At 36.6% G+C, this 23,535-nt stretch overlaps 3 protein-coding genes across 3 annotated transcripts; 1 reads left to right on the forward strand and 2 right to left on the reverse strand.

Moving 5' to 3' along the window:
• Positions 1 to 635: 635 nt before the first annotated feature.
• Positions 636 to 8,817, forward strand: LOC125049335 (stearoyl-CoA desaturase 4-like). The gene is made up of 6 exons (XM_047648503.1): positions 636 to 893; positions 2,546 to 2,676; positions 3,270 to 3,475; positions 3,903 to 4,085; positions 4,588 to 4,783; positions 8,546 to 8,817. Exons 1-6 carry the CDS (start codon positions 707 to 709, stop codon positions 8,720 to 8,722), a joined length of 1,080 nt encoding a protein of 359 aa, XP_047504459.1. The 5' UTR covers positions 636 to 706; the 3' UTR covers positions 8,723 to 8,817.
• LOC125049339 (transmembrane protease serine 3-like) lies at positions 8,731 to 11,787 on the reverse strand. Its single transcript, XM_047648508.1, has 6 exons — positions 11,673 to 11,787; positions 11,533 to 11,596; positions 10,970 to 11,141; positions 10,304 to 10,509; positions 9,720 to 9,919; positions 8,731 to 9,462 (listed from the first exon to the last, which is right to left on the reverse strand). Exons 1-6 carry the CDS (start codon positions 11,718 to 11,720, stop codon positions 9,289 to 9,291), a joined length of 864 nt encoding a protein of 287 aa, XP_047504464.1. The 5' UTR covers positions 11,721 to 11,787; the 3' UTR covers positions 8,731 to 9,288.
• A 24-nt stretch (positions 11,788 to 11,811) lies between these two features.
• Positions 11,812 to 23,319, reverse strand: LOC125049700 (transmembrane protease serine 9-like). Its single transcript, XM_047649122.1, has 14 exons — positions 23,121 to 23,319; positions 22,460 to 22,538; positions 21,377 to 21,539; positions 20,159 to 20,364; positions 19,201 to 19,412; positions 18,550 to 18,607; positions 18,361 to 18,479; positions 17,495 to 17,644; positions 16,409 to 16,511; positions 14,869 to 15,031; positions 14,058 to 14,263; positions 13,322 to 13,527; positions 13,139 to 13,196; positions 11,812 to 12,038 (listed from the first exon to the last, which is right to left on the reverse strand). The coding sequence occupies exons 1-14, from the start codon at positions 23,190 to 23,192 to the stop codon at positions 11,917 to 11,919; spliced, it is 1,917 nt and encodes a 638-aa protein (XP_047505078.1). The 5' UTR covers positions 23,193 to 23,319; the 3' UTR covers positions 11,812 to 11,916.
• Between the last annotated feature and the right edge of the window lie 216 nt (positions 23,320 to 23,535).

Consider the following 23,535-nt stretch of genomic DNA (forward strand, 5'->3'; position numbering starts at 1 on the left):
TGTATGCGACTTGAAGATTAGGCTGGAAAAGAAGAAGCTTGAAAGCGGGTTAAACGGTATTGGTATTATACAGATGACGGATGGTCAAAAACAGTAACCTAATGGACTGGTCCAAAAGGAAAAAGGAACAAGGACAGACCGATAGAGCGATAGGCCGACGGGATCTAAAAGGTAGCTGGAAAAAATTGGGTGACAATGGCACAAAATAAAATAGGTTGAAAAAGTTGGAGTAGGCCTTCTTCGCGATGAGACTGCTGAACGCCTCATTAGTAGTTTGGGACATCATACAATACAAACGTTGTAGCGTGCAACTCTCAACCCTAATGTCTGTGATTAAACTTTTATCTCTATGTGCGCATTTATCGCTCGCTCGTGATGTAGGGAAATATATCGTGAGAAAATGTCTTGCCTTTTAAGAAAAATAAAGCATCGCGTTTTTAAAGACCAATTCAACTCAGATGCAAGCCAAATCTGGCCAAGGGCTGTAATCAAAACATTTCGAGAAAAGGCATGGCTTCGCTTGGCTCGTTTTGGCGAGGTCACTACTCTATTTAGACATTTTTGTTATAAACGAAAACTAAATTTTATCTACAACCTATTGCGATATTCTTTTACTTATATAATTGATCCAAAACTTATATTGGGATCGTTCATAGTCTGCTAACCACGGGAGTAACCAAAAACTATTCCAAGTACCGCGACAAAAATGAATAATATTAATAATATAAAAAATAAAGAGCTAATTACAAGCAAGGATATAGGGACGGATTTTTCGTATAAACACGAAATTGTCTGGAAGAATGTGGTTGTTTTTGCTATTTTGCACTGTTTGGGGATTTGGGGAATCAAAATATTAGTGACTGGTGGAGTAAGTTGGAAAACATTTGCATGGGGTAAGTTTATGAATTTTCTAATAATTTAAGTTTTTTTATATATTTTTTTTTGAACGTAAAACAATTGTCACAAAAATAAAATGTCACAAAGCGATGTTAATTTTTTGTCGTTGTATTTTATCTAAACAAACACTACTAGGTCTATTAGTATTTATTCGAATGTTTATAAATCACTTTATAATAATAAAACACCAATTACATCGAAATTTTGAAAAAATTACATCTCTTCCTCTGAGATCGGCTAGTATCTATATGAAACTACCAAGACCTATTCAATTTTACCACAATTCGTTTTGGATAATACTATTTATTTTATTTTGATATAACTTTTTAGTGTAAATAGATTACAAAAGGTATGTAATTACGCACAGTTCGCATGTAAAATATATAGCTACTGAGCTGGCGAGCAAAATACCTATTTAATTTCCTCTAGTCCATTAAAATGTCACAATTTGTGGGCCAAACTGACCATTTGTTAGAGGACGCAATTTTATTTATGGGTCATGTATGCCAAATTTGTGGGGTTGCCGCCCTTGTCCCCTGGCCGCCATGTTGGAAAAAGGGTGAAAACACGTTTTTGGCTATATCTCCTAAACTATCCATATTTTGTAGCAAATATCGCTTTGCCTACAATTATGTCTATGTGACTTTTTATCATAAAGCCAGAATTCAAAAGGTATATGTAAAAAACTTTTTTATTTTGATTTTATCAAAAAATTATGTCAGAACAATTTTGTAGAGGATCTCTTTCTGAAGATTCGGATTTAGATTCATCTACAATTTTTTTTAAACATCGTTAATTGAAAACGCTGTTACAGCGCTACAAAGTTGACCGGGTTCGTTAATGCTCATGACAAGCCGGTCAAATCAACATTCTTTTATGATCTCCCTTCAACGCGAATACCTCGAATTTTATCTTTAGTTCTTGGGAAAAAATGAAAGTCGCAGGACGCCAGGTCAGCCCTGCGCTTCTGTAACTCACTTTTCGAACTCACATAGCGGTTTTCGCATCGGCGGTCGCTCTCAAATAAGTCGTGAAGCAGTCATTTTATGATTTGGCATTCTGAAAAGGTGAGAGCTTATAGTTACAGAATCGCAGGGCAGGACTGTATGGCGGATGACTTATTATCTCGACACCTGTCATAGTCAAATATTCAACAGTCCGTTTTGCGGAGTGCGCTAAAGCATTGTCGTGGTGAAGGAGGATCCTGCATCGAGGGCGGTGCTGTCGAGTTTTTTCCAATATAACAGACAAACAGCGATTGACATACCAGCCTGTAGTAACTGTCCTTCCATCTTCTAGCACAACTGTCGCGAAATTACCATTCCGACCAAAGAATGAGGCAATCATCTTTTTTCCAGGACTTTTTCCTTTCTTTACCTTAGTTGGACAATCTTCGAAAGGAAACACCCACAGAGCTGATTGTCTTTTAGTTTGCATGCTGTCTTTAAGATAATATTTATTTAAAATCAACGGAATCTGTTTATTTTTATGACTGACAAACTAAGCTACTAATATATAATCGAACAACATTGTAACTAACACAATAATAACCATATGGACTTATGATTGTCTTAAATAAAAAAAAAATTATTATTTTATAACATCGTTAAAACTACTTTTAATTTTCGTTTCATATTTTGCTTTTCAGCTACAGTTTTAATGATCTGTCTCGGACAAGGTATAACATCTGGGGCTCACAGGCTGTTTGCCCATAGAAGTTATAAAGCAAGAACACCACTAAAACTTTATCTCACACTTATGCAAACAGGTTCTGGACAGGTATACAATTATTTATTAGAAAACGTTCTAAATAGCATTAGTTTTGTACATACATTTTACGACACTATAGCAAAATGGAGAGCAGTGTTGGCCTAGTGGTTTCAGCGTGCGACTCTCATCTATGAGGTCGTATAGGTTCGATCCCCAGCTCTGCATCAATGGACTTTCTTTCTACGTGCGCATTTAACATTCGAACGGTGAAGGAAAACATCATGAGGTAACCGGCTTGCTTTTTATCCCGGCCATACACTCTACGGTCTACCGGAGAGGTAATCTTTGCAGGTATGCCTGCGCAGGTCAACCGAACAATGGTAGCGTGTATGGGGACGTTCCGGTGTATCGGAGCGTACACAGGTACACCGTACGGTGTCATTCGAAAGAATCGATTTTCGACCTTGTGCCGGTCGCCTGCGCAGGTTCAAAAACCTGCACAGGTCTATTCCCACACACATTCCGGTCTACCTGCGCAGGCATACCTGCACAGGTGGACCTCCTTTCAAACCAATTCTGGTATGTTAGGAACAAAATCTATTTCTAAAGCTGGTAATATAACCATTAATAAACTAGTTATACAAAGAATCGTTACTTTACAGAATTCTATATACATTTGGGTGCGTGATCACCGTCTTCACCATAGGTATTCTGACACGGACGCAGATCCTCATAACTCGAATAGGGGTTTCTTCTTCTCTCATATCGGATGGCTCATGGCAAAAAAACATCCGTACGTTAAGGAATTCGGTAAAAATATTGACATGAGCGATCTTAAAGCTGACTCAATGGTCATGTTCCAGAAAAAGTTAGTATATTTAAATCTCATAGTACACAGCTTGTAAAAAATAAAATTAGCATTTTACCTAAAGTACTTTTGTCTTTTTCTGTTAAATGTGTGTTAGCAAAATAGAACCTAATTTAGTTAAACGGTCCAATTAGAACAGTTTTTTTATATAATAAGAGCACTTTATTATAAAAAACTATTTTTTTTTTCATATTATAAATATCAGACTATAGCGATCGTATCTTTTAAAGTAATACCTACTGGTACGTTTCAAATTTAAAGAATGATTAAGATTAAGCACTTTATCAAATACTTCATTTATTTTGTTTATATTTAAGGGCTTTTAATTAATAATACTTCAAAATGAGCGTAAAATGAAAAGAAACTATTTTTTCACGTATTTAAATTTATTTAATTACAGTCGTAGATAATATATATTTTCTTTCAGGTATTATTGGTATTTATATGGTTTAATAGCGTTCTTTATACCAGTTATAGTACCATGGTACATGGGAGAGACGTTCAAAAATTCCTTACTGGTTTGCTATTTTGCTCGCTACATTCTACAGTTGAATGGAACTTGGCTTGTCAACAGCGCAGCACATTTGTATGGCACACGGCCGTATGACAAGTACGTATTTCATTATCATAATTATAGACTGAAAATTCTATTATATTCATACGTATGAAACTTAGTTCGTATGTTGTTATTGTGTAGGCTGTAGTGTGTGTTAAAAGTAATCTCATGACAGATACAGATTGCATATTGAAGATGCTACATTCAAAATGTATAATCAAGACCGTTCTTTTTACTTGCTTTATCTGTACCGCATGTGTGATATGGTTCTATAAAGTGAATTAGTTATTAATATTATTTTTTCAAAAGTTATACAATATTATACAATATTTATTATTACAATACAATATTTTTACTCAAAACGATTTTTACATTTTTTCTGTTTTTAAATTATACAAAAATAGGCGAGACGCGTTCTGTGTTTTACAACCTACTTTTCATTTCAAAGAATCATAAAAACACTGCGATCGGAATATAGGTATGTAAAAACTATTGCTTACAAAGGAAAAAAGTTTTTAATGTTAGTTATAAATGTTTTTTAAATTCCTTTCATCAGAAATATTCAGCCTGTGGAGTCGTGGTTCGTGTCGTTATTAGCATTCGGTGAGGGCTGGCACAACTACCATCATACCTTCCCCTGGGATTACAAAGCTGCTGAACTGACACAGTTCCTCAACCTTTCAGCGAAATTTATTGAGTTATGGGAGAAATGGGGCTTAGCTTACGACCTGAAGTCAGCATCACCTGAAATGGTAAGAAAATATTGTCTTTTTTTTTTTATAGAACGGGGGGCAAACGGGCAGGAGGCTCACCTGATGTTAAGTGATACCGCCGCCCATGGACACTCTCAATGCCAGAGGGCTCGCGAGTGCGTTGCCGGCCTTTTAAGAATCTTTCTTGAAGGACCCTAAGTCGAATTGGTTCGGAAATACTTCAGTGGGCAGCTGGTTCCACATAGTGGTTGTGCGCGGCAAAAACTGCCTTGAAAAACGCTCAGTTGTGGAACGGCGGACGTCGAGGTGATACGGGTGGAATTTCGTATTCTGTCTCGACGTCCGATGATGAAATTCAGCTGCAGGTATTAATCCGAACAACTCCTCTGAACACTGTCCATGGTAAATGCGGTAGAAGATGCAGAGTGACTCCACATCTCTACGCAACGCCAAAGGATCAAGCCGCTTGGAGAGGGATTGGTCGTCGACGATTCGAACCGCTCTGCGTTGTATACGGTCAAGTGGAAGGAGCTGGTACTGGGGAGCCCCCGCCCAGAGGTGAGTGCAGTACTCCATGTGGGGCCGAATTTGCGCTTTATATAGTTGCATGCGGTGGCCCGGAGTGAAGTACCGCCTCGCCTTGCTGAGCACACCAAGCTTTTTGGAGGCTAATTTAGCCTTTCCCTCCAAGTGACCGCGAAACTGAACGTCGTTCGATATGTCAACGCCAAGTATTCCAATGCTGACTGTGGCTTTAAGAAGAGTGTTTTCGAAGAGAGGAGTGTTTTTGGGAGGACAAAGGGTGTTTTTTTAGCGGAAAACGCGCAAACTTGTGTCTTCTTGGGGTTAAATTGGACTAGGTTTTGTCTGCCCCAGTCTGAGACTCCACGTAGTAGAGTTTCGACTTCAGACACAAGTTTGTTCCGGTACTCATCAACAACTGCCCGAGAAATACCGGCCCGGCCAGTGTAAAGAATATCCCCAGTACTGTCATCCGCATAGCAGTGAATGTTGCTAAGTTGCAACATATCATTGATATGCAGAAGAAATAGGGTCGGGGATAGAACACAGCCTTGTGGGACCCCAGCGTTCACGGGTTTAAGGTCGGAACATGCTCCGTCGATGACGACCTTGGTGCTCCGATCGGCCAGAATGCTGGAGATCCAATCGCATAATTTCTCGGGAAGCCCATAGGCTGGAAGCTTCGAGAGCAGTGCTCTGTGCCACACCCGATCGAAGGCTTTCGCTATGTCCTAACTTACCGCCAGCGCCTCCCCCTTGGACTCAATTGCCTCTGCCCACCTATGGGTAAGGTATACAAGGAGGTCACCAGCTGAGCGACCACGACGAAAGCCGTACTGAGAATCGCTAATCAACTGGTGGCCTTCTAGATAACTCAAGAGGTGGCTATTAATAATGGTTTCCATTATTTTGGAGAACAAGGAGGTTATAGCTATTGGGCGATAGTTGGACGGATCAGAGCGATCGCCTTTTTTTGGGATCGGATGTATCGAAGCGGTCTTCCAGCACTTCGGAACAGTGCCGAGCGAGTACAGGTACCGGAAAAGGCGCGTTAAGACCGGAGCCAACTCAGGAGCACAAGTACGCAGCACAATTGGGGGGATACCATCCGGCCCGCTCGACTTATGAATGTCCAAGGAAGATAGTGCTTTGCGGACAGCACGTTGCCGGAATGTGATTTCCGGCATCGAGGAATCACACCGCGAAATGGTCGGTGGTGATCTCCCTCGGTTATCCAAAGTCGAGTTGGACGCGAAGAGACAGCCCAAAAGGTCGGCCTTCTCCTTCCCAGTGTGGGCCAGAGAGTCATACTCCCTGTGCAGTGGCGGAATGGAGGGCTGACAAAAATTCCCCTGGACAGCTTTGGCGAGAGACCAGAAGGCTCGAGTCCCTGAAGGGAGTTGGGCCAATCTCTCGCCAAATCTGGCAATGTGCTCTGACTTTGCCTTAGTGATTTCCCGTTTGAAGGACCTGGAGGCTGAGTTATATGCTGTTTTAAGTTCGCTGGTATTGGCATCACGAGATTTCGCCGCTTCCGCCCATGCCTTAAAGCATTCTCGCTTTCGACGCGAGGCCGCCTTGCAAGAACGTTTAAACCAGGGCTGAGACTTGCCACCGATCGGCACCGCAGAAAATGGAATAAAGAGTTCCATGCCCTGCAGAACCACTTCGGCGACAGAGGCGGCGACGGAATCTGGAGCTTCCGGCGAAAAGCACATAGGCCCCCAAGGGTAGGACGCAAAGAAAGACCGCATCCCGTCCCAATCTGCTGACTTATAGTGCCAAATACGGCAACAAGCCATAAAACGGGGCCGTGAAGGGCGCGTAGATGGCACAGTACTCCGGACCACACAATGATCTGATGAACCCAAAGGCGGGTCAACAGAGACTTGATAGTTCTCCGGATGTGAAGTCAGCAGAAGGTCCAACAAAGAGGGTTTATGATCATCCACATCTGGTATTCGCGGACCATTTGTGTCAGGTCGTAGGCTAAAGCAAAGTCGTGAAAGGATCTTCCAATTTGTACCCCGGGTAGGAGAGGTAGGAAGTATCAGCCGGGGAGGAAATCTGAGTCTCGGTAAGAAAGAGCAAGGCCGGCTTCGCAGTCTCTAAATGGTAGTGGACTGCGTTGATATTGGTATTGAGCCCCCATTTGTGAAGTCCACGGCGAGTGTGGACGGGGGTGCCTTTGTAGAATTGCTCCGTTTGCCCCGAGAACGATTAATGTTGTTTTTACCGAGCGCAGAATTGCCCCCCCCCCAGAATACGAAGGGCAGCCTGTGCGTCCACCACCGGGCGCAGAGGGTCCCGGTGTTGGACGCCCAGAGGGGGATTCTCCACCGCGAGCGCGTGTGGTACCCCCCTGGGGTAGATTCTGTTTTTTTTTTCTGCACCTTCATATTTCTTGTAGAGGGGGGGGGGGGGAAATGGGCTTGTGCAAGTTATTAATTTGGTCAAACAAATATTTCTCAATGTTTATATATGTTTCGAATATAAGCAGTTCGAAACGTCGACGATCAGTCACTTGCCGAGCGGCTTGATCCCTTGGCGTTGTTGCGTAGAGATGTGGTGTCTCTCTGCATATTTACCACGGGGAGTGTTGAGAGGAGTTGTTTGGATTAATACCTGCAGTTGAATATTATCATCAGACGTCCACCACCAACTGTAACTCACTTTTCGAACTCTCACAGCGGTTTTCGCAGCGGTGGTCGCGCTTAAATCGGTCGTGAAGCAGTCATTTTACGATTTGCCACTCTGATAAACAATAAACTACAAGCTTTTTAGCAGAATACCATGAGATTCCAAAAATGACGTGAGTGACGAAGGGAGCGTTGTTAGCGCCAGGTGAACTTACGGATTAACAGAATCGCACAGCTGAGCCTTTTTTAGGGCAGTTTTTGCCACGCATAACCACTATGTGGAAGCTGCCCATCGAAGTACTTCCGAACAAATTCGACTTAGGGTCCTTCAAGAAAAGAGCGTACCAATTCTTAAAATGCCGGCAAAGAATTTCCGAGCCCTCTGGCAATGTAAGTGTCTATGGGCGGCGGTAACACTTACCCCTTGTAATAGAAAAAAAAAACGAAGCTGAGATACCAAGACCGGCAAAGGCAGTCATAGAAAAACATTCCCAAGTATGTGACTACGTTAAATGCATTGCGTAATAAAATGTGTCTACATGCCAGTTAATTAAGAGAAACGTACCTCTAAAAAGACTGTTCCACTATTTACTTTTAATTCTCTAAATTAAGATTTTCAATAGAGCCTTTTTTTTTTCAGGTGGCAAAGCGTATACTAAAGGTTGGTGATGGTACTCACTACTACCTAGGTAACGATGAAGATAAGTTAGGTGTCACTGCAATAGGACCTCTACATCCTCTAAATCCAACTTACAACGTTACGTATCCAGCACCAAATACCATACTGTCTGAAGCAGGACTAATTTTCAATCAATAAACGACTATTCTCGAATAAACTTGCTAAGTGATTAATAAAAATTCTGTGTAAATAGTAAAGCAATGCATAATGCATAATTAAATAGTGTGGTCAAATGTCGTAGTTTTAATCCATCCATTAGTGTTATTTATTAATCAATTGCTATGATGGCCAACAGGTCAAGTAAGTTAAAAATACATATTTATATGAGTGACGTCAAATACATCGTTATAATAACCCAATACGTAGTTTGGGAACCGTAACTATATAGAATGTTTCCTAAATTAGTAAGAGACAACCGAAAAAGTGCAAAACTAAACAAGTGATGGCAAGAGATTTAAGAGGATAGGGAATCGATTACTCATTACGTCGTCGTACTAGACCAGATGGTGTTTACATATTCTGGGACCCATTTCTTCGTATATTGATTACATATATATTCCCCTGAGGTACAAGTAAAGAGTAGGGAGATCGAGTCATCATATAGTCACAAATATTAAAAACCAGCACAATCAGTGATAGTGAAAACACGCATAAAAGACAAGATTCTATTTAATATAAGTTAGCCATTTTTTATATTTATTGTCTTAAAAGCACTGGCAATCCCGACGAATATTCTCATTAATCCATGGAAGATGATCTATTATTCTGGTATAAAGCGGCGTTTGCTTTTCATAACACGATGCTGACGATAACACTCCAATCAATCTGTATGGGCTTAAAGTGGTAAAACGCGTCATTACTGGTGCACCTATGTCTGACTGCAATGAAAAAAAAATTATAAGCCATTAATTATAATAAATTGCATATAACTTATGCGAAATATTCACCGAAGTTGGTTGCAAAAACTTGAATTTAGTGGAAATTAAATGCACCTCGATTTTTTCATTCCGACAATAAAATCATACTGTTAAGGTTAGAGATAGTATTTACGACAAACTATTCATTATTGCCAAATGAATTCTACAACGAAAATAATTCTATGGAGTTTCGATTGATTTTTTTTTATTGAATTTACCTGACACAAAGTCCCAATAGCACCAACGGGACCCAAACAACCTTTATCTGGAGTTACAAAAGAGGAATTGATAGCAGATAAACATGATCTTTCGGATAATATTGGCAAGGATGCGGTGCGAGCACCACAATACGTAGATATCTTTTTCTCGTCAGTCGCTACTGATGCTACTTCTGCTAATTGTTGTATATTACCGACATCTGCAACACATATAAATGAAATATAAGATTTCTTTCAATAAGTCAAAAGATCAAGTCAAACATTTTTCAGTAAATAATCTAAATCAAAGGATTACAATGCTTCGTATATTACCGCAAATCTAGACAATAAGATCAAATACCAAATAATTAATAATGTTCTAATCCAGAACCATGACGCGTTGCAAAGATAGTAGACACTAGGTATCAAGTAATCGAGTCAAGCCCGTTTAACATATGCAAATATTAATACTTAACAAATCGTACTAAAAATGGTACCGAAAAATTGTATGATCTTCGTTCTCGAAGGCTATATTGAATAATCAAATCAAATTCTATCAAAAAAAGCTTTTTCTATAAAAATATTCTATAGTGTTCTATACGTACCATATATGGGCATACAAATTGGAGCAATAACTTCAGTAAATAGAACTTCATTGTGTAATTTTATCAATGCAATATCGTTGTTTTTCCTACTCGGTGAATATTTAGGATTTATTAATATTGCCTCAACACTCGCATTGAACGCTGATGGCGCTTTATCACAGAGTCCATTAGATCCCAAAGTCACTGATACTTTTGATGGTAATATGCTTAAGTTAAAAAAAAAATTATAAGAATTAATAAAGAAGAAGAGGGTGAAAGAATTTGGTATAAAGTCAAATATATCGTGTAAATGGAAAGTTACTTTGCCTCTCAATATGAGTGGCTAGTTTGAACGAAAGGTGCCCCTGAGTTTTAGTAAGTTTAAAGAAGTTTATACAACCATACATGTCACTAAAAATAAAAATATTAAAAAACATAAAAAGTATAATATATCACGCCACCGTCGTCCATCTACCGAAACGAAAATTCATTTATACGGCTGCTAAATGTTCATTAATTTTGTATGTGAAGTAAAAGTAGGATTTAAAAGAGGATTTTAATTACTTCTATCAAATATAATAAATGTGATTTTACTATGAAGTTGTTGTTTGAATACTTCAAATCGAGATGTCTCCAATAACTGTAAGGCAAGACTTCTATATTATTAAAAATATTAAATTTACTTACTCATATAGATTAGAGGCAGCTGTGATTACATGTCTGTTCGATATAAGAGTTCCAGTAAATGTTTTGTTTGTGTGAATATAAACCAACCATGGCATTTGCAAAGGCTGAATTGTTTCTCCGCCAAGCATTCGACTATGTATTCCAGTTTTCTGACCTTGTTGCACACCACATCCTGAAATAATGTTTTAAATTTACGGTATAAGATATTTAGTTCTCATTGAGAACACAACATTCACTTACACGAGAAAATTTACTATTACAATAATAAATTACGCTTTATTAAATGTATATAACAATATTAAAAAATATCATCAGCAGGCAAGAAACAAAGACTTATTAGAATACAGCAATTATTTTTCTTTAACGTTTACACAAAACATAAAAGAAAAGAAGATAAACGAATACAAAGAAATTACAATAATGAATAATAGTTAGAAGTAATTTTACGAATATTACACAAATTTGAAATACTGTCATACGACGGTCCTATTAAAGAAATATGGCGTGTAGTTCTTTGATAGTGTATTATATAAAATTTATATTAAAATAACAAACTGACTTACGGCACAAGCATAGGCGACGAAACCCCAAATAATAGCCCAATAAATTACTTAAACTTTCACTGTTCTGCAAAAAATTTATTAATAAAAATAATTCATTGCAATGTGAATAAATAAAATAACAAAAAATTATATTCTCTTACCGAAAGATGCATAAAATAACATAAAGACAACAACGCTAAAATACGCATAATGTCACTTTGTCAAAAATCTACTGACGATTTGGCCAGCTAAGGCTATCTTAAATAAAGGTAACCAAGGCATTTGAACATAAAAAAATTGTTATATGCGGGCTCTTTAATTACGATAACGTCAATGATCATGTAAGATTGGATTTCTATTTAGCTATTGCAAAATGCTATACGGGTATGGGAAAGGCGAGGAGTCTTAGTCTTTGCAGAAGCAGCCCTGGCGTGCGTGATGCTTAATCCAATACAAGTACTTTGTCACTCTGGTGTACACTCCGGGATAACCACGTCTACCGCATCCAATACCCCAGGAGACGATGCCTGAAAATCAATAACAATGAAGCCTTTGAAAAAAATTCTGGATTTTAAATCAATTATATTCGCCCATCCACACTCTCCGGGAGGTGACACGCGGGACGCGAGCGCGAGACGCTCGCGTCCCGCGTCCACGCGTGTGGACGGTGCGCTTGTGCCACCGCCGCGCCTCTCCGTCGGTTTTTTGAGCGCAAGTCAAAGAACGCGAGCGGGCGAGGCGAGAACATCAACAAAACTCTCGCGCTAACTCACTTTGTTGTTAACTACTGCACTATAAGGGCGCACGGGTTTCCTTAGGGGGCGTCCATAAATTACGTGAGGTGTTTAAGGGGGGGAGGGGGTCGAGTCAAATCTCATTGAATCTTACGTTGGAGAGATTGGGGATCTCGGCAAATATCACGCAATTTTGTGTGAATTGAAAAAAAATTAGGAAAACGGTTGACCTTAGGCCAGGCCATCTCTGCAACTTCCCGCTAACTCCATACCTAAACGCTCAACATATCACTTATTTTGTTTTAGTCGTAAATAAAAGCACGAAGCAAGTTTTTTTTTCTTTTTACAATAACAATCCAACGCGTTTAAGTAAGAAACCCACATCTTGAAAAATCTCTCGTGAGATTGGGGGATGAGGGAGGAGGTTGAAAAAAATCTCACGACATCTCACCAGGGGGGAGAAAAGTACAGAAAATTTAAAAAAACACCTCACGTAATTTATGGACGCCCCCTTATGAGTGGAGTAACGATTTCTGTATGGCTTTTAATGTAGAATTTTATCAATGAATAAAATCATCATTAATACCGATCTTTAGAGTACACCTAAGAAAGAAAAGGCTTAAATTAAATTATATTTATACTGGCATGATATGATATTTTTTATTTGTATTTGTGATATAAACGTAAGACAGTATAATATTGATAGGCACATGAAGTAGCTAACGCAGTCAGTCCATCTTGTAGATGTAGCGAGCAACTAACTAGCGAGAGTGTGGACGGCTACTAATCGTGCAGCCTCGACTCGCCAATATTCGATCTGCTCGGGCGCCAACGAGGCGCCTCGTGAGAGTCTGGGCCCGGGTATATAATTCGTTTTATTGTAATTTAGTTACCTAATAATTCGTATCGTTTATCCGTTCTCTCCGCTGACAATGGGCCCCCACTGTCACCCTGTAAATTATAGTAAAGCGTATTTAATAGATTGAAATACCTATATTGAAATAATTATACTAGAACTCCTATTAACGTCTGCAAACAAAGCAGTAATTAAATACTAAATCATCATCATCAAGTACCTGGCAAGTATCCCTATTCCCTTCTGCTGGATATCCAGCACACAGCATATTATCAGCAATCATAGCGGTTTCATATTTCGTATCCCTACACTCCTGGTTACTTATAACGGGTAATTCCACTTCTAAAAGGTGGCAGGAGTGATTTTTTTGTTCGCCGATCGATCCCCAACCTGCAGCTATTGCTTTGACTCCTATGTATTCGTTATCTGAAAAATTTTGGAAATTTTGGAAAAATCAAACATTGACAGTTAAAAATAAATGTAACAAATATATTTTGTTTTTTAAATTAGACATATTTATTTAGTAATACTAATGTAATAGTTTTCCACGCTATTTTTTATCGCAAACCCACTCACTTAAGTATCACATGTTTATTTTAATTTTATAAATCTTATTAATATTCTAAAATACTAATATAAATTGTAATTATATAATATAAATATATAATTAAAAATAAAATTGCAATAATTATACTAAAAATTACTGCAATTTCGTCAAATATAATCTAATACAAAAAAGTTTCTAAGCTGCCTTGCGATTCTGTAACTCACTTTTTGAACTCACTCATAAGAAGGGAGCTTGTAGTTTATTGTTTATCAGAATGCCAAATCATAAAATGACTGCTTCACGACTGATTTAAGCGCGACCGCCGCTACGAAAACCGCTGTGAGAGTTACAGAATCGCAGGGCTGTAAATGTACCTACTGTAATATTTCTGTGACTTAGAAATACTCACCATCATTATGAGGTAAGCACACTGGTTTGACTGTGTCCGTAATTTCCACCTTATCATTTAGCTTCAGCAGAGCTAAGTCATTCCTAAAGTCAACATAAGTGAAGTTATGGGCCACGACGTTGACAACAAATCTAGTGATTGGCCTATGAGTTTCATTGCATCGGTTATGTTCACCCAGAGTCACCTTTATCATGAACCACATCAAACTAAAATATAAAATTATAGTAAATCAAATAAACTAGGTTAGACTTAGGGTCTGTTTCACAATGTATGGATAAAGTACCAAATAGCTATGCAACACATAAATTATTTGGAAGATAAATTGTGTTTTTTGACACTTCATCGGACTCATACTTATGATAGACTTTATGTGACCAATAGTGCTATCTGACATTCGTGAAACGCAACAATAGTGTTTATCCTACCAATAAGTAATAAATAGCTAATTTAGAACTTATGTAGAACTTATCCGTACATTGTGAAACAGACCCTTAAACTACTTATTAGTTAGGCTAGATCGTAATGTCACATGATGTCTTTGTGCACAAAATATATTAAATAAATAGTAAATATTAATATAAGGCGACTGTTGACGCAAATATTTTTGCTATGAAATTCGTAATAGGCGTATGTAAATATATAATAAATTGGATGTTTTTATATAAAAGAACCGTTACACACGGACACAGATTATAATTCTTAAATTTTTTGAAATAAATTTGACTAAGTACTTAAAACCTTCTAAAAATGTATCTTGTTTTCCTATAAGAGGATCATCTGAACGAAAGTTTCCGTACGTCAATAACCTTACCCTTTAACGCAATGGGCAGCTGTCATCACATATCTGTCATTAATGAGCATGCCTCCACAATAGAACTTTTTAAAGTAAGTCAATCGCGCAACCCATGGGAACTCGTTTACCGCTGACTCCACTCCTCCAACTATACGCGGTGCTTCGTTACGTTCTCCACAACCTATGAAGGAAGAATATAATCATAGTTATAAACATTCACTTGACCGGTGAAGGAAAAACATCGTGAGGAAACCTTGGACCCAAAAAGTCGACGGCGTGCGCCAGGTACAGGAGGCTGATCACCTACTTGCCTATTAGATTAAACAATGATCATGAAACAGATACAGAAATCTGAGGCCCAGACCTAAAAAGGTTGAAGTGCCACTGTTTTTTTTATTCTATAATCATAGTTAGTAAAATTTAGGTAAGTAAAAGAATAATGCTTAAAATATTATCATGGCCCCCGTTGACAAACTCTTTAAGTAAAATTGTCTATGTATATTTATTTTAAAAAAGTAATGACAGTAATTTTAGTAAAGTGCGCAGAAGTTCCTGTCCTAAAATACTGATTTAAACAAATGAAACTAAAACCACAGACTAAATCGTTTTTTAGATGCATGATATTTTCAGTCGTCAAGAATGTAAAATGAAAAGTGAAACGGTATTATTCAAAAATAAATTCTATATTAATCATATTTCATGATGAAAAGTGTGACTAATACATTTCAGCGCGTTTTATGTACAGAGTTATTTATTCCATATACATATATTATTCAATAACTATTTTGTTGATAAGACGTGTTGAATAATTTAAGCACTAAAATTTTTAACAATATTATTAAAAAATAGAGATGTATATTAATTGTGTTCTAAATATAATCTTTTTTTTATACCTAGTATAGGGAGCAAACGGGCACGAGGCTCATCTATTTTTTTAAGAATTGATTCGCTCTTTTGTGAAGGTCCCTAAGTCGAATTGGTTCGGAAATACTTCAGTGATAGCTTCACATAGTAATGGTGCGCGGCAAAAACTGCCTTAAAAACGCTCAGTTGTGGAACGACAGACGTCGAGGTGATACGGGTGGAATTTCGTATTTATAATCAATTAATTTCTAGCTGCTTATCATATGATTTTGTTAGCCTAGCAACAGGAAGCATAGTGCAACTTTGCATATATTAAGTACCTCGTACTATAATAACAAATTCAGAGAGTTGTACCCTGGTCTAGGCCTCAGATTTCATCAGTTTTTTTTTATAATTTTTATTTCATAGACAAGTTGCTGATCAGCCTTTTGTCTGACACAAGTCGTCGATTTTTGAATATGACACATACCGGGATTCCTCACGATGATTCCCTTCACCGTACGAGCGAGTGTTTGGTGCGCACATCGTCATAAAGTCCATTCGAATCGGGAATTGATCGACCTCATGGGTGAAAGTAACTAACGATTTTGAAGACGCAACTTTTGTCGATATACGAGTATAGGTATTTAAGTATAGTATATCTAAAATAAAGAAATACTGAAAAACTACACCTTAATCAAAACTTAATACTTACGACAATTACAAATCTTATTTGTCTCATCATCAAACGTGGATTCCGTAAGCACTTGTTTCAGTTTAGATGTGTTAGCTTCATTTGGTGACTCTATTTCTGCTCCCTATAGATTGATAATTGTATACAATTATACTGATTAAAAAAGTCAATGGGAATAAATGGCAAAGTTAATACAAAAAAAGAGTATTTCACAAAAAAACCTTGTCTTTGAGACTTTTAGGGTCTCAAAGCAGGGTCTGTTTCACAATGGATGGATATAGTACCAAATAGCTAGGCAACACATAAATTATTGGGAATATAAATTGTGGTATTTGACATTCATCGGACTCATAACTTAAGATGGAATTTATGTGATGAATAGCACTATCTGACAGTCGTGAAACGCAACAATAGTGTTTATCCTACCAATAAGTAATAAATAGCTAATTTGGAACTTATGTAGAACTTATCCGTACTTTGTGAAACAGACCCTTAGAATTTGGTTCTATAAATGACTGTACTACACAAAAACATAAACAGATTTTTATAAACTGTATAGTTATTATTGTTTGAATGTATTTTAAAGTTCCCTCTCTAAGTGACGTCATCTATTAATTCCTTTGACAATAAATTACCCAAAGAGTCGGTAAAGTAGCAATTTGGGTAAAATTTATTACGACCTTAAAATATTTATAACGCATGTAAAAAAATTGGATTCAATTATCATAATTCATTTAAAAAGCAGTGTGACAATCTTGTTATGTGCGTTCCAAACTCTGACATGGCTGAGAACTTTAACGAAATAAGTGCTCGGTGGTAAAATACGTTTGACCCAAGAGTCAAACTTGGTTAAAATAGGAAAAATATTTGTTGTTTTACAACTATAACCGATGGGTGACTATTTATTTAGAATATTAAAAAAATGTTAACTAAATACGAAAACTCATTTTAATGGATTGAAAATGGAAACTATAAGTGTTTTTTTAAATAAGTAAAATTTGGTGTTAACTCTTAGAATGTCACGCATTAAAAAATTATCAATAAAACCTTAAGATCACATACCTAAACATTATCAAGCAGGAATGTAAAACGTAATATTTTACTTACCAGAGCACAAACACACGCAAACAATAAAAACACAACATTTAGTGTCCACATTTTTACTTTATGTGTTTTAAAATCTATGGAAACACTACATAAAGTCCCGACTCTCGGAGGTTGCAAACTAGAATGAGGACATTGCTCCTGCAACCACAACTAAGAACAAGGTTCTCTATCTAATAATAGATCCATGACAACCTTCCGTTTGTTAAACCGGTGCATCTAATTGAATATTCTGAAGTAAAGTGATATTTAAAACATCTAGACTAACAAAAAGCGTTTCATAATACAAAGTTCAAAAGTAAAATGATGGTAAACACGTTTTGCCGTAGGGTATGTCCTTTTACATGGATGAAGATAGTATTCTATTTTATTTCTTTTGGCACAATCTGGCTTAGGCTTAGGTTGTCGGGATCGTAAGTATTGGTAATATATTAAATAAGGTAGTTATTTATGTAGGAAACATCCCGCAATACTTTTTTAACTTTATACGACTGGTAATTCAGAAAATCATAGCACGTAAGAAGAGATATAAAAAACAAAGAAACTCTTGTTAAAACCTATTTTCCATAAATTATAAAATAAAGGGTCCAAAAACTTTTAAAACCGCAAAGCCTTTTTATCGCAAAGGTCACACAAAACCCTAAATCAGTTTGAAATATAGCACCTGTCTAAAGTATATTTAAAACTTCATTAATGCGTTAAAATAAAACCAGAAAGGATTTAAAATTTATTGGCAACAAAGTTGAATTGAGTTTTATAAGCGAGGTATAATTTGATCAGTAAATTAAAATTTGCTGTATCATTTCGAAGCAATTATATTTTTACTGGCTTTAGTACGTCTTAAAATAAAGATTTCTTCCTTTTAATCAATTGTCACAGTAACAAGCATCGGCAGTGTTATCCCTTATCCAATCTAAGAACTTGGTCACTCTTGTGTAGATTCCAGGAAATCCCTTTCTGGCACACCCGTAACCCCAGGATACAATACCTAAGATTAAAACGTTAACTTCAATATTTGCAATTCTAAAATATCCCGGAACTTAATTCATTCAACGTACCAATTAAATCATATGTGTGTTCACGGTTTTCAGCTATTAGAGGCCCACCACTGTCACCCTGAAATATAAAATAGTTTTTAAATTCAGAAAGAAGCCTTCTTTATTCAACTTTAATATCAAAAACTAATACTTCTCAAAAAATCATATCGTATTGCCTTATTTCTAGTACTTCTACTCGTACTCGATTATGCATTCAAAATTACGTGTTCGATACAGCTTACACTATGCCTAAAAACATTTTTGTTCTCCATGCTAAGGACCGCTCCGCAACTTAGATGTCGGGAACACTAGGAAATAATTATTATTTAGAGTTCACTAAATAATAATTGTTTCCTAGTGAACAGAAAGCTATCATAAACGTGACTGCTCCGCTGAGGTAATAACCATTTTCGGCTCAAGTAAACAAGAGAGAGAGTGATGTAGACAAACAATTATTGTTTTCACAATTTTGCACTGTTAAAGCGGTTAATTGTTGTATCTGAATATACAAACATGGCAGGCGTGACGCATCTAAAAAGCGGGCATCATAATTAAACAATCAAACTTTATAAATTTTAATATACATCGACCTTTCTAAACTGTCAGCCTTTTCTAATTTATGATTACGTCATACTTACAGTGCTATCGCTAAAGTCCACACTAAATACTTACAGTACATGCGTCCTTATGGGCGGTGGCAGGATATCCAGCGCAGAGCATCACGTCTCTAATCTTTGATTTATTATAACTGGTGTTCCAACATTCTTCTTCACTAAGCACCGGTAACTGTGCTTCCAGGAGAGAACAAGACCAGTTCCCTGTTTCACCCATCGCACCCCATCCAGCTACTGTTGCCATTTCTCGAGCATATGTTTTTGTTTTACCTTGAGAAATATACGCTTTTAATACATGAAAATACTCATAATCATTAGCTTTTTATTTTATTTATACATAATACACATCATACTAAAATATCTCGGACGTCGTAAAATTTGCGTAAAATTGCGTCGCACTACCGAGACTTCTGGCATTGTAAGTCCATAGGAGTTGACACTTACCATACAGTGATTCGTTTATTCCTTTGCTCTATAAAAAAGTGTTAAAAAAGAACAGGCATTTGATTCAGTGCGGTTCGAGCTTTGTAAACATACAACCTTAATTAAGGACAATTTAATTATAAAATATACCCTTGTACTGGGTGATAAACACCTAATTTAATATGTTATATGTTCAGAGAAGATACTGAATGCCATTTCGATACGATTTTTGGCCGCGAACAAACTCAATACATATAACTTTATTCATATAGGTAACCAATGACACTTATGAACGTCAACTAAAAAGATGTTAAATTATTCTAAACTACCAGTTCGCAAGTCAAACGCGTAGAGCGGGCAAGAAGAACTGACAAGAAAGTCTTCGCCACTATTTTTAATCGCCAAGTTTTAAGTCATACAAATTGTTCGTAAGGCAGAGCAGCATCATTTCAATTCAAATTTTTTATCTTATTGATTATAGATTTGACAACGAATTTCGATACATTTATAATACATAACCATTTACTCCGTACTTTCAAGTCATTCTCTGTTAGATACATACAACAGTACTGTTGTCTTTTATGAATACTCACTTTCCATAGGCGGTATGCAGACAGGTCGGATAGCATACGAGTAATCAACAGGTTTGTTCAGACGCAGTAATGTGATGTCATTCGTAAGCTCGGTCAGGGTGAAGTTATGAGCGATTATCTTCACAATATAACGCATTTCCGGCATCGCCTTGCTCTCACATCGATTGTGCTCGCCGAATTTCACACGAAACATGAACCACATAAACCTGTGAAAATATCAGAAGACATCACAAAGGGGGTGAATTATTTTAATATATATTGTATTAGTGATTATTTGAACGCAAAACCGGTGCCCTGTGCACATCTCTCTCAGAAGAACTCCTTAACACTAGTATATATGTCACCGAAATATAACAAAATCCGCATCCGCAAATTTCCATTTAAAATTTATAAACTTTCGTTGGACTTAGAAACAAGAGTAATTGTTATATTTTACGCCCAAATTGATAAATTTGCGACGATATCCATTCTATATTTAATAACTTCTTCTGCCCCGTGGAATAAATGTTTTGTTATTTTTTTAAGGCAGTTCAAATCTCCAAAAATTATGGGTCTTGTATTTGACGATAAGATTGCATCTATTTCTTTAAACATTTTTATTTTACAGGTAAGCAGACTAAACTTCTGTGCCTTAGTCCCCGTGGAATAAATATTTTATTAGTTTTTTATGGCGAGGCGGTTCAACAGTCTGGACCTCATGGGTCTTGGATTTGAGGAGAAGATGTGCAGATCTTTCTTTATATGTATACTAGCTGACCCGGCAAACGTCGTTTTGCCATGTATATCATTTATAATAAAAAAATAGGGGTTGATCGTAGAGGGGTTGTATGTATTTTTTAATGTTGTATCATAAAAAAATAAAAACAGAAAAAAATATCTAAAAATAAAAAAAATATATGTAGGGGTGAACTACCCTTAACATTTAGGGGGATGAAAAATAGATGTTGTCCGATTCTCAGACATACCCAATATGCACTCAAAATTTCATGAGAATCGGTCGAGCCGTTTCGGAGGAGTTTAGCCACAAGCACCGCTACACGAGAATTTTATATATTAGATGAACATTTTTAATATTCATATTATATAAAATGGGCAGAGTTCGCACAATTTCGTATTTTTTAAAATGTTTATATTATATGTTTGGGTTGCCTGGAAGAAACTGCTTTTAGCAGAAAGACCGACGGTATGTGTTATTATATTATTTATTACGCCACTTACCCCTTGACACAATGGGCGGCAGACACCACATATCTATCATTGATAAGAGAAGCCCCACATCCAAAGGACTGGTGGTATAACAATCTAGCTATCCAGGGGAAGGCATTCACGCTGCTTCCTGTACCACCAACCACTCGAAGCTCTTCGTTTCGCTCACCACAACCTTTTATTAAATATAAAACACAAACATTTTCAGGTTGAAAATTAAATGCATAGGTTCACCTGATCCTACTTGTTAATGATGCTCTAAGTAAAGTTCATTATGTTTAGAGAGTTAGTATAAACGCACCTACCATTTTATGTCATGAATCTTTTAGGTAAACTGAAAAAATAGTTTATGAACAACTGTCTTAGAGTTATTCTAGAGGTAGTCTATAACGTTCAAAGAGACTCGTATAATAGAGAGAGACGAATCCAACGGAAATAAAAACCAAAACATCGAATCATCCAAGTTATAAATGTTTCAAACTCAAACTCAAAATATCTTTATTCAAGTGGGTAACCAAGTACACTTTTGAATCGTCAAGTTAAATTAATCGTAAATTTACATTTACTACAAGTTCGCAAGTCAAGGGCGTAGAGCGGGTAAGAAGAACTGGCAAGAAACTTTCCGCCACTCTTTTTAATCGCCAGGTATTGTCATACAAATTGTTTGACTTGATATGTACAACCTTTTACGTTTCCGTACCACTTTAATACTCAAAAACGAATAGTAACATTATTCAAAGAGAAAAGAGATCGCTCGAAAGCGATAAGGCCGCCCGCGCCAGTTGCACTCCTTTTCATTTAATTATGTCAATTGTGTTATATTTCTGCAACGAAGTGTTAATAAATAAATAAAATTTTGAACATAAAATGGCGCTAGAACCTGGACGAATTTCTGTATCTGTTTTCTGATCATTAATGTTTCCTAATAGTCAAGCAGGTGATCAGCCTGTGCCTGATACGCCGTCAATTTTTTGGGCCTAAAGTGTGCCGGTTTCCTCACGACGTTTCACCGTTCATGCTAACGTATTATATATACATATATATATATATAGTTATATAGTAAAGTGTGTAGGGCGAACACCCTCCTATACTTACTGCAGTCTCTACAGGGCGGTAGATGCTTCTCAGCTTGACGGCCATATAAACTTGTATCATGGTTGAATCGGAATGCTTCCTACAAATTTTATAAAATATAATTTAAAGTATCTAAGTTTGTAATTAAATATTATAAGTGTTGTTAGGGACAATTTATTAACTGCTAGCGGCCCGTCCCGGCTTCGCACGGGCGGACATCATTTTTTTATTTGTAAATATTAATATGTTCTTTAATATTGTGGACTTTTTTTTCTTCTGTTATCAATCGTTTTCGCAGCGCATCATGCGACGAAAGATATTTTATAGACATTTTTTTACACCTTGGAGAATATTATTGTAAATTTAGAATCGTTATTTTTCTTGCAATTAAAAAATTAATCAGTGATAATGTAGCATTCAAATTGTGAAAGAACTTTTTAAATCAGTAGTTTTTGAGCCAATTCGTTACAAACATACTAATATACAAATCTTTCCTCATTATAATATTAGTATAGATATTCTTATAAATTACGAGGTTCTATTATTTTAAAATTAAAGCATGTTATTTTATATATTTGCCTGTCATTAATATTAAACATTACGTAGTGCAGTATCTTGTAATAAAAGATTCTAAGTTATTTTAATTGAATAGAAAGTAACATAAATCAATTGAAAACAATACCTTACTAATACATCTTCCGCTATTAATAAATAGATATAAAACAAAACACAATCTCCACATTTTTATCACCATGGGAATAATGACGTCACGATTTAATTTCAAAATATAATTATGTGCTGTGAGTTCACGGCTTCGGATACACTAACACGCTTCTCAATCTTCAATGTACTTATGGATATTTGACTACCTAAAATGTAGCTTTTTGATACTAAAACACGAAAATTATTGCCACTTAAACGCATCGGACGAAATCTTTATACCTTTTAAAACAGTTGAACATCGCAGGTATTGTTATAGGATATTGGGGTAAGCGTAAGACGTTTTCGTACAATTAGAGTTCTGTAGCGCGTTAGTTTTAATAGTCAAAAGGTAGTCGCAGTGCGTCAAATTTAAAGTATGGCTATAATAAATGTAT

This window comes from Pieris napi, chromosome 5 (genome assembly GCF_905475465.1).
Source record: "Pieris napi chromosome 5, ilPieNapi1.2, whole genome shotgun sequence".
NCBI lineage: Eukaryota > Metazoa > Arthropoda > Insecta > Lepidoptera > Pieridae > Pieris > Pieris napi.

Excerpts from the sequence above, each read along its gene's own strand:
- LOC125049335 (XM_047648503.1), top strand. The coding sequence starts at position 707 with ATGAATAATATTAATAATATAAAAAATAAAGAGCTAATTACAAGCAAG. Across the intron at positions 2,677-3,269 it reads TGCAAACAGGTTCTGGACAG|AATTCTATATACATTTGGGT; the intron begins GTATACAATTAT and ends GTTACTTTACAG. Across the intron at positions 4,086-4,587 it reads GGCACACGGCCGTATGACAA|AAATATTCAGCCTGTGGAGT; the intron begins GTACGTATTTCA and ends TCCTTTCATCAG.
- LOC125049339 (XM_047648508.1), bottom strand. The coding sequence starts at position 11,720 with ATGCGTATTTTAGCGTTGTTGTCTTTATGTTATTTTATGCATCTTTCG. Across the intron at positions 11,597-11,672 it reads GTTATTTTATGCATCTTTCG|AACAGTGAAAGTTTAAGTAA; the intron begins GTAAGAGAATAT and ends AATTTTTTGCAG. Across the intron at positions 9,463-9,719 it reads CTATTGGGACTTTGTGTCAG|TCAGACATAGGTGCACCAGT; the intron begins GTAAATTCAATA and ends TTTTCATTGCAG.
- LOC125049700 (XM_047649122.1), bottom strand. The coding sequence starts at position 23,192 with ATGGTGATAAAAATGTGGAGATTGTGTTTTGTTTTATATCTATTTATT. Across the intron at positions 21,540-22,459 it reads ACCGCCCTGTAGAGACTGCA|GTTGTGGTGAGCGAAACGAA; the intron begins GTAAGTATAGGA and ends ATTTAATAAAAG. Across the intron at positions 17,645-18,360 it reads ATGCTTGTTACTGTGACAAT|TTGTGGTTGCAGGAGCAATG; the intron begins TGATTAAAAGGA and ends CCTTGTTCTTAG.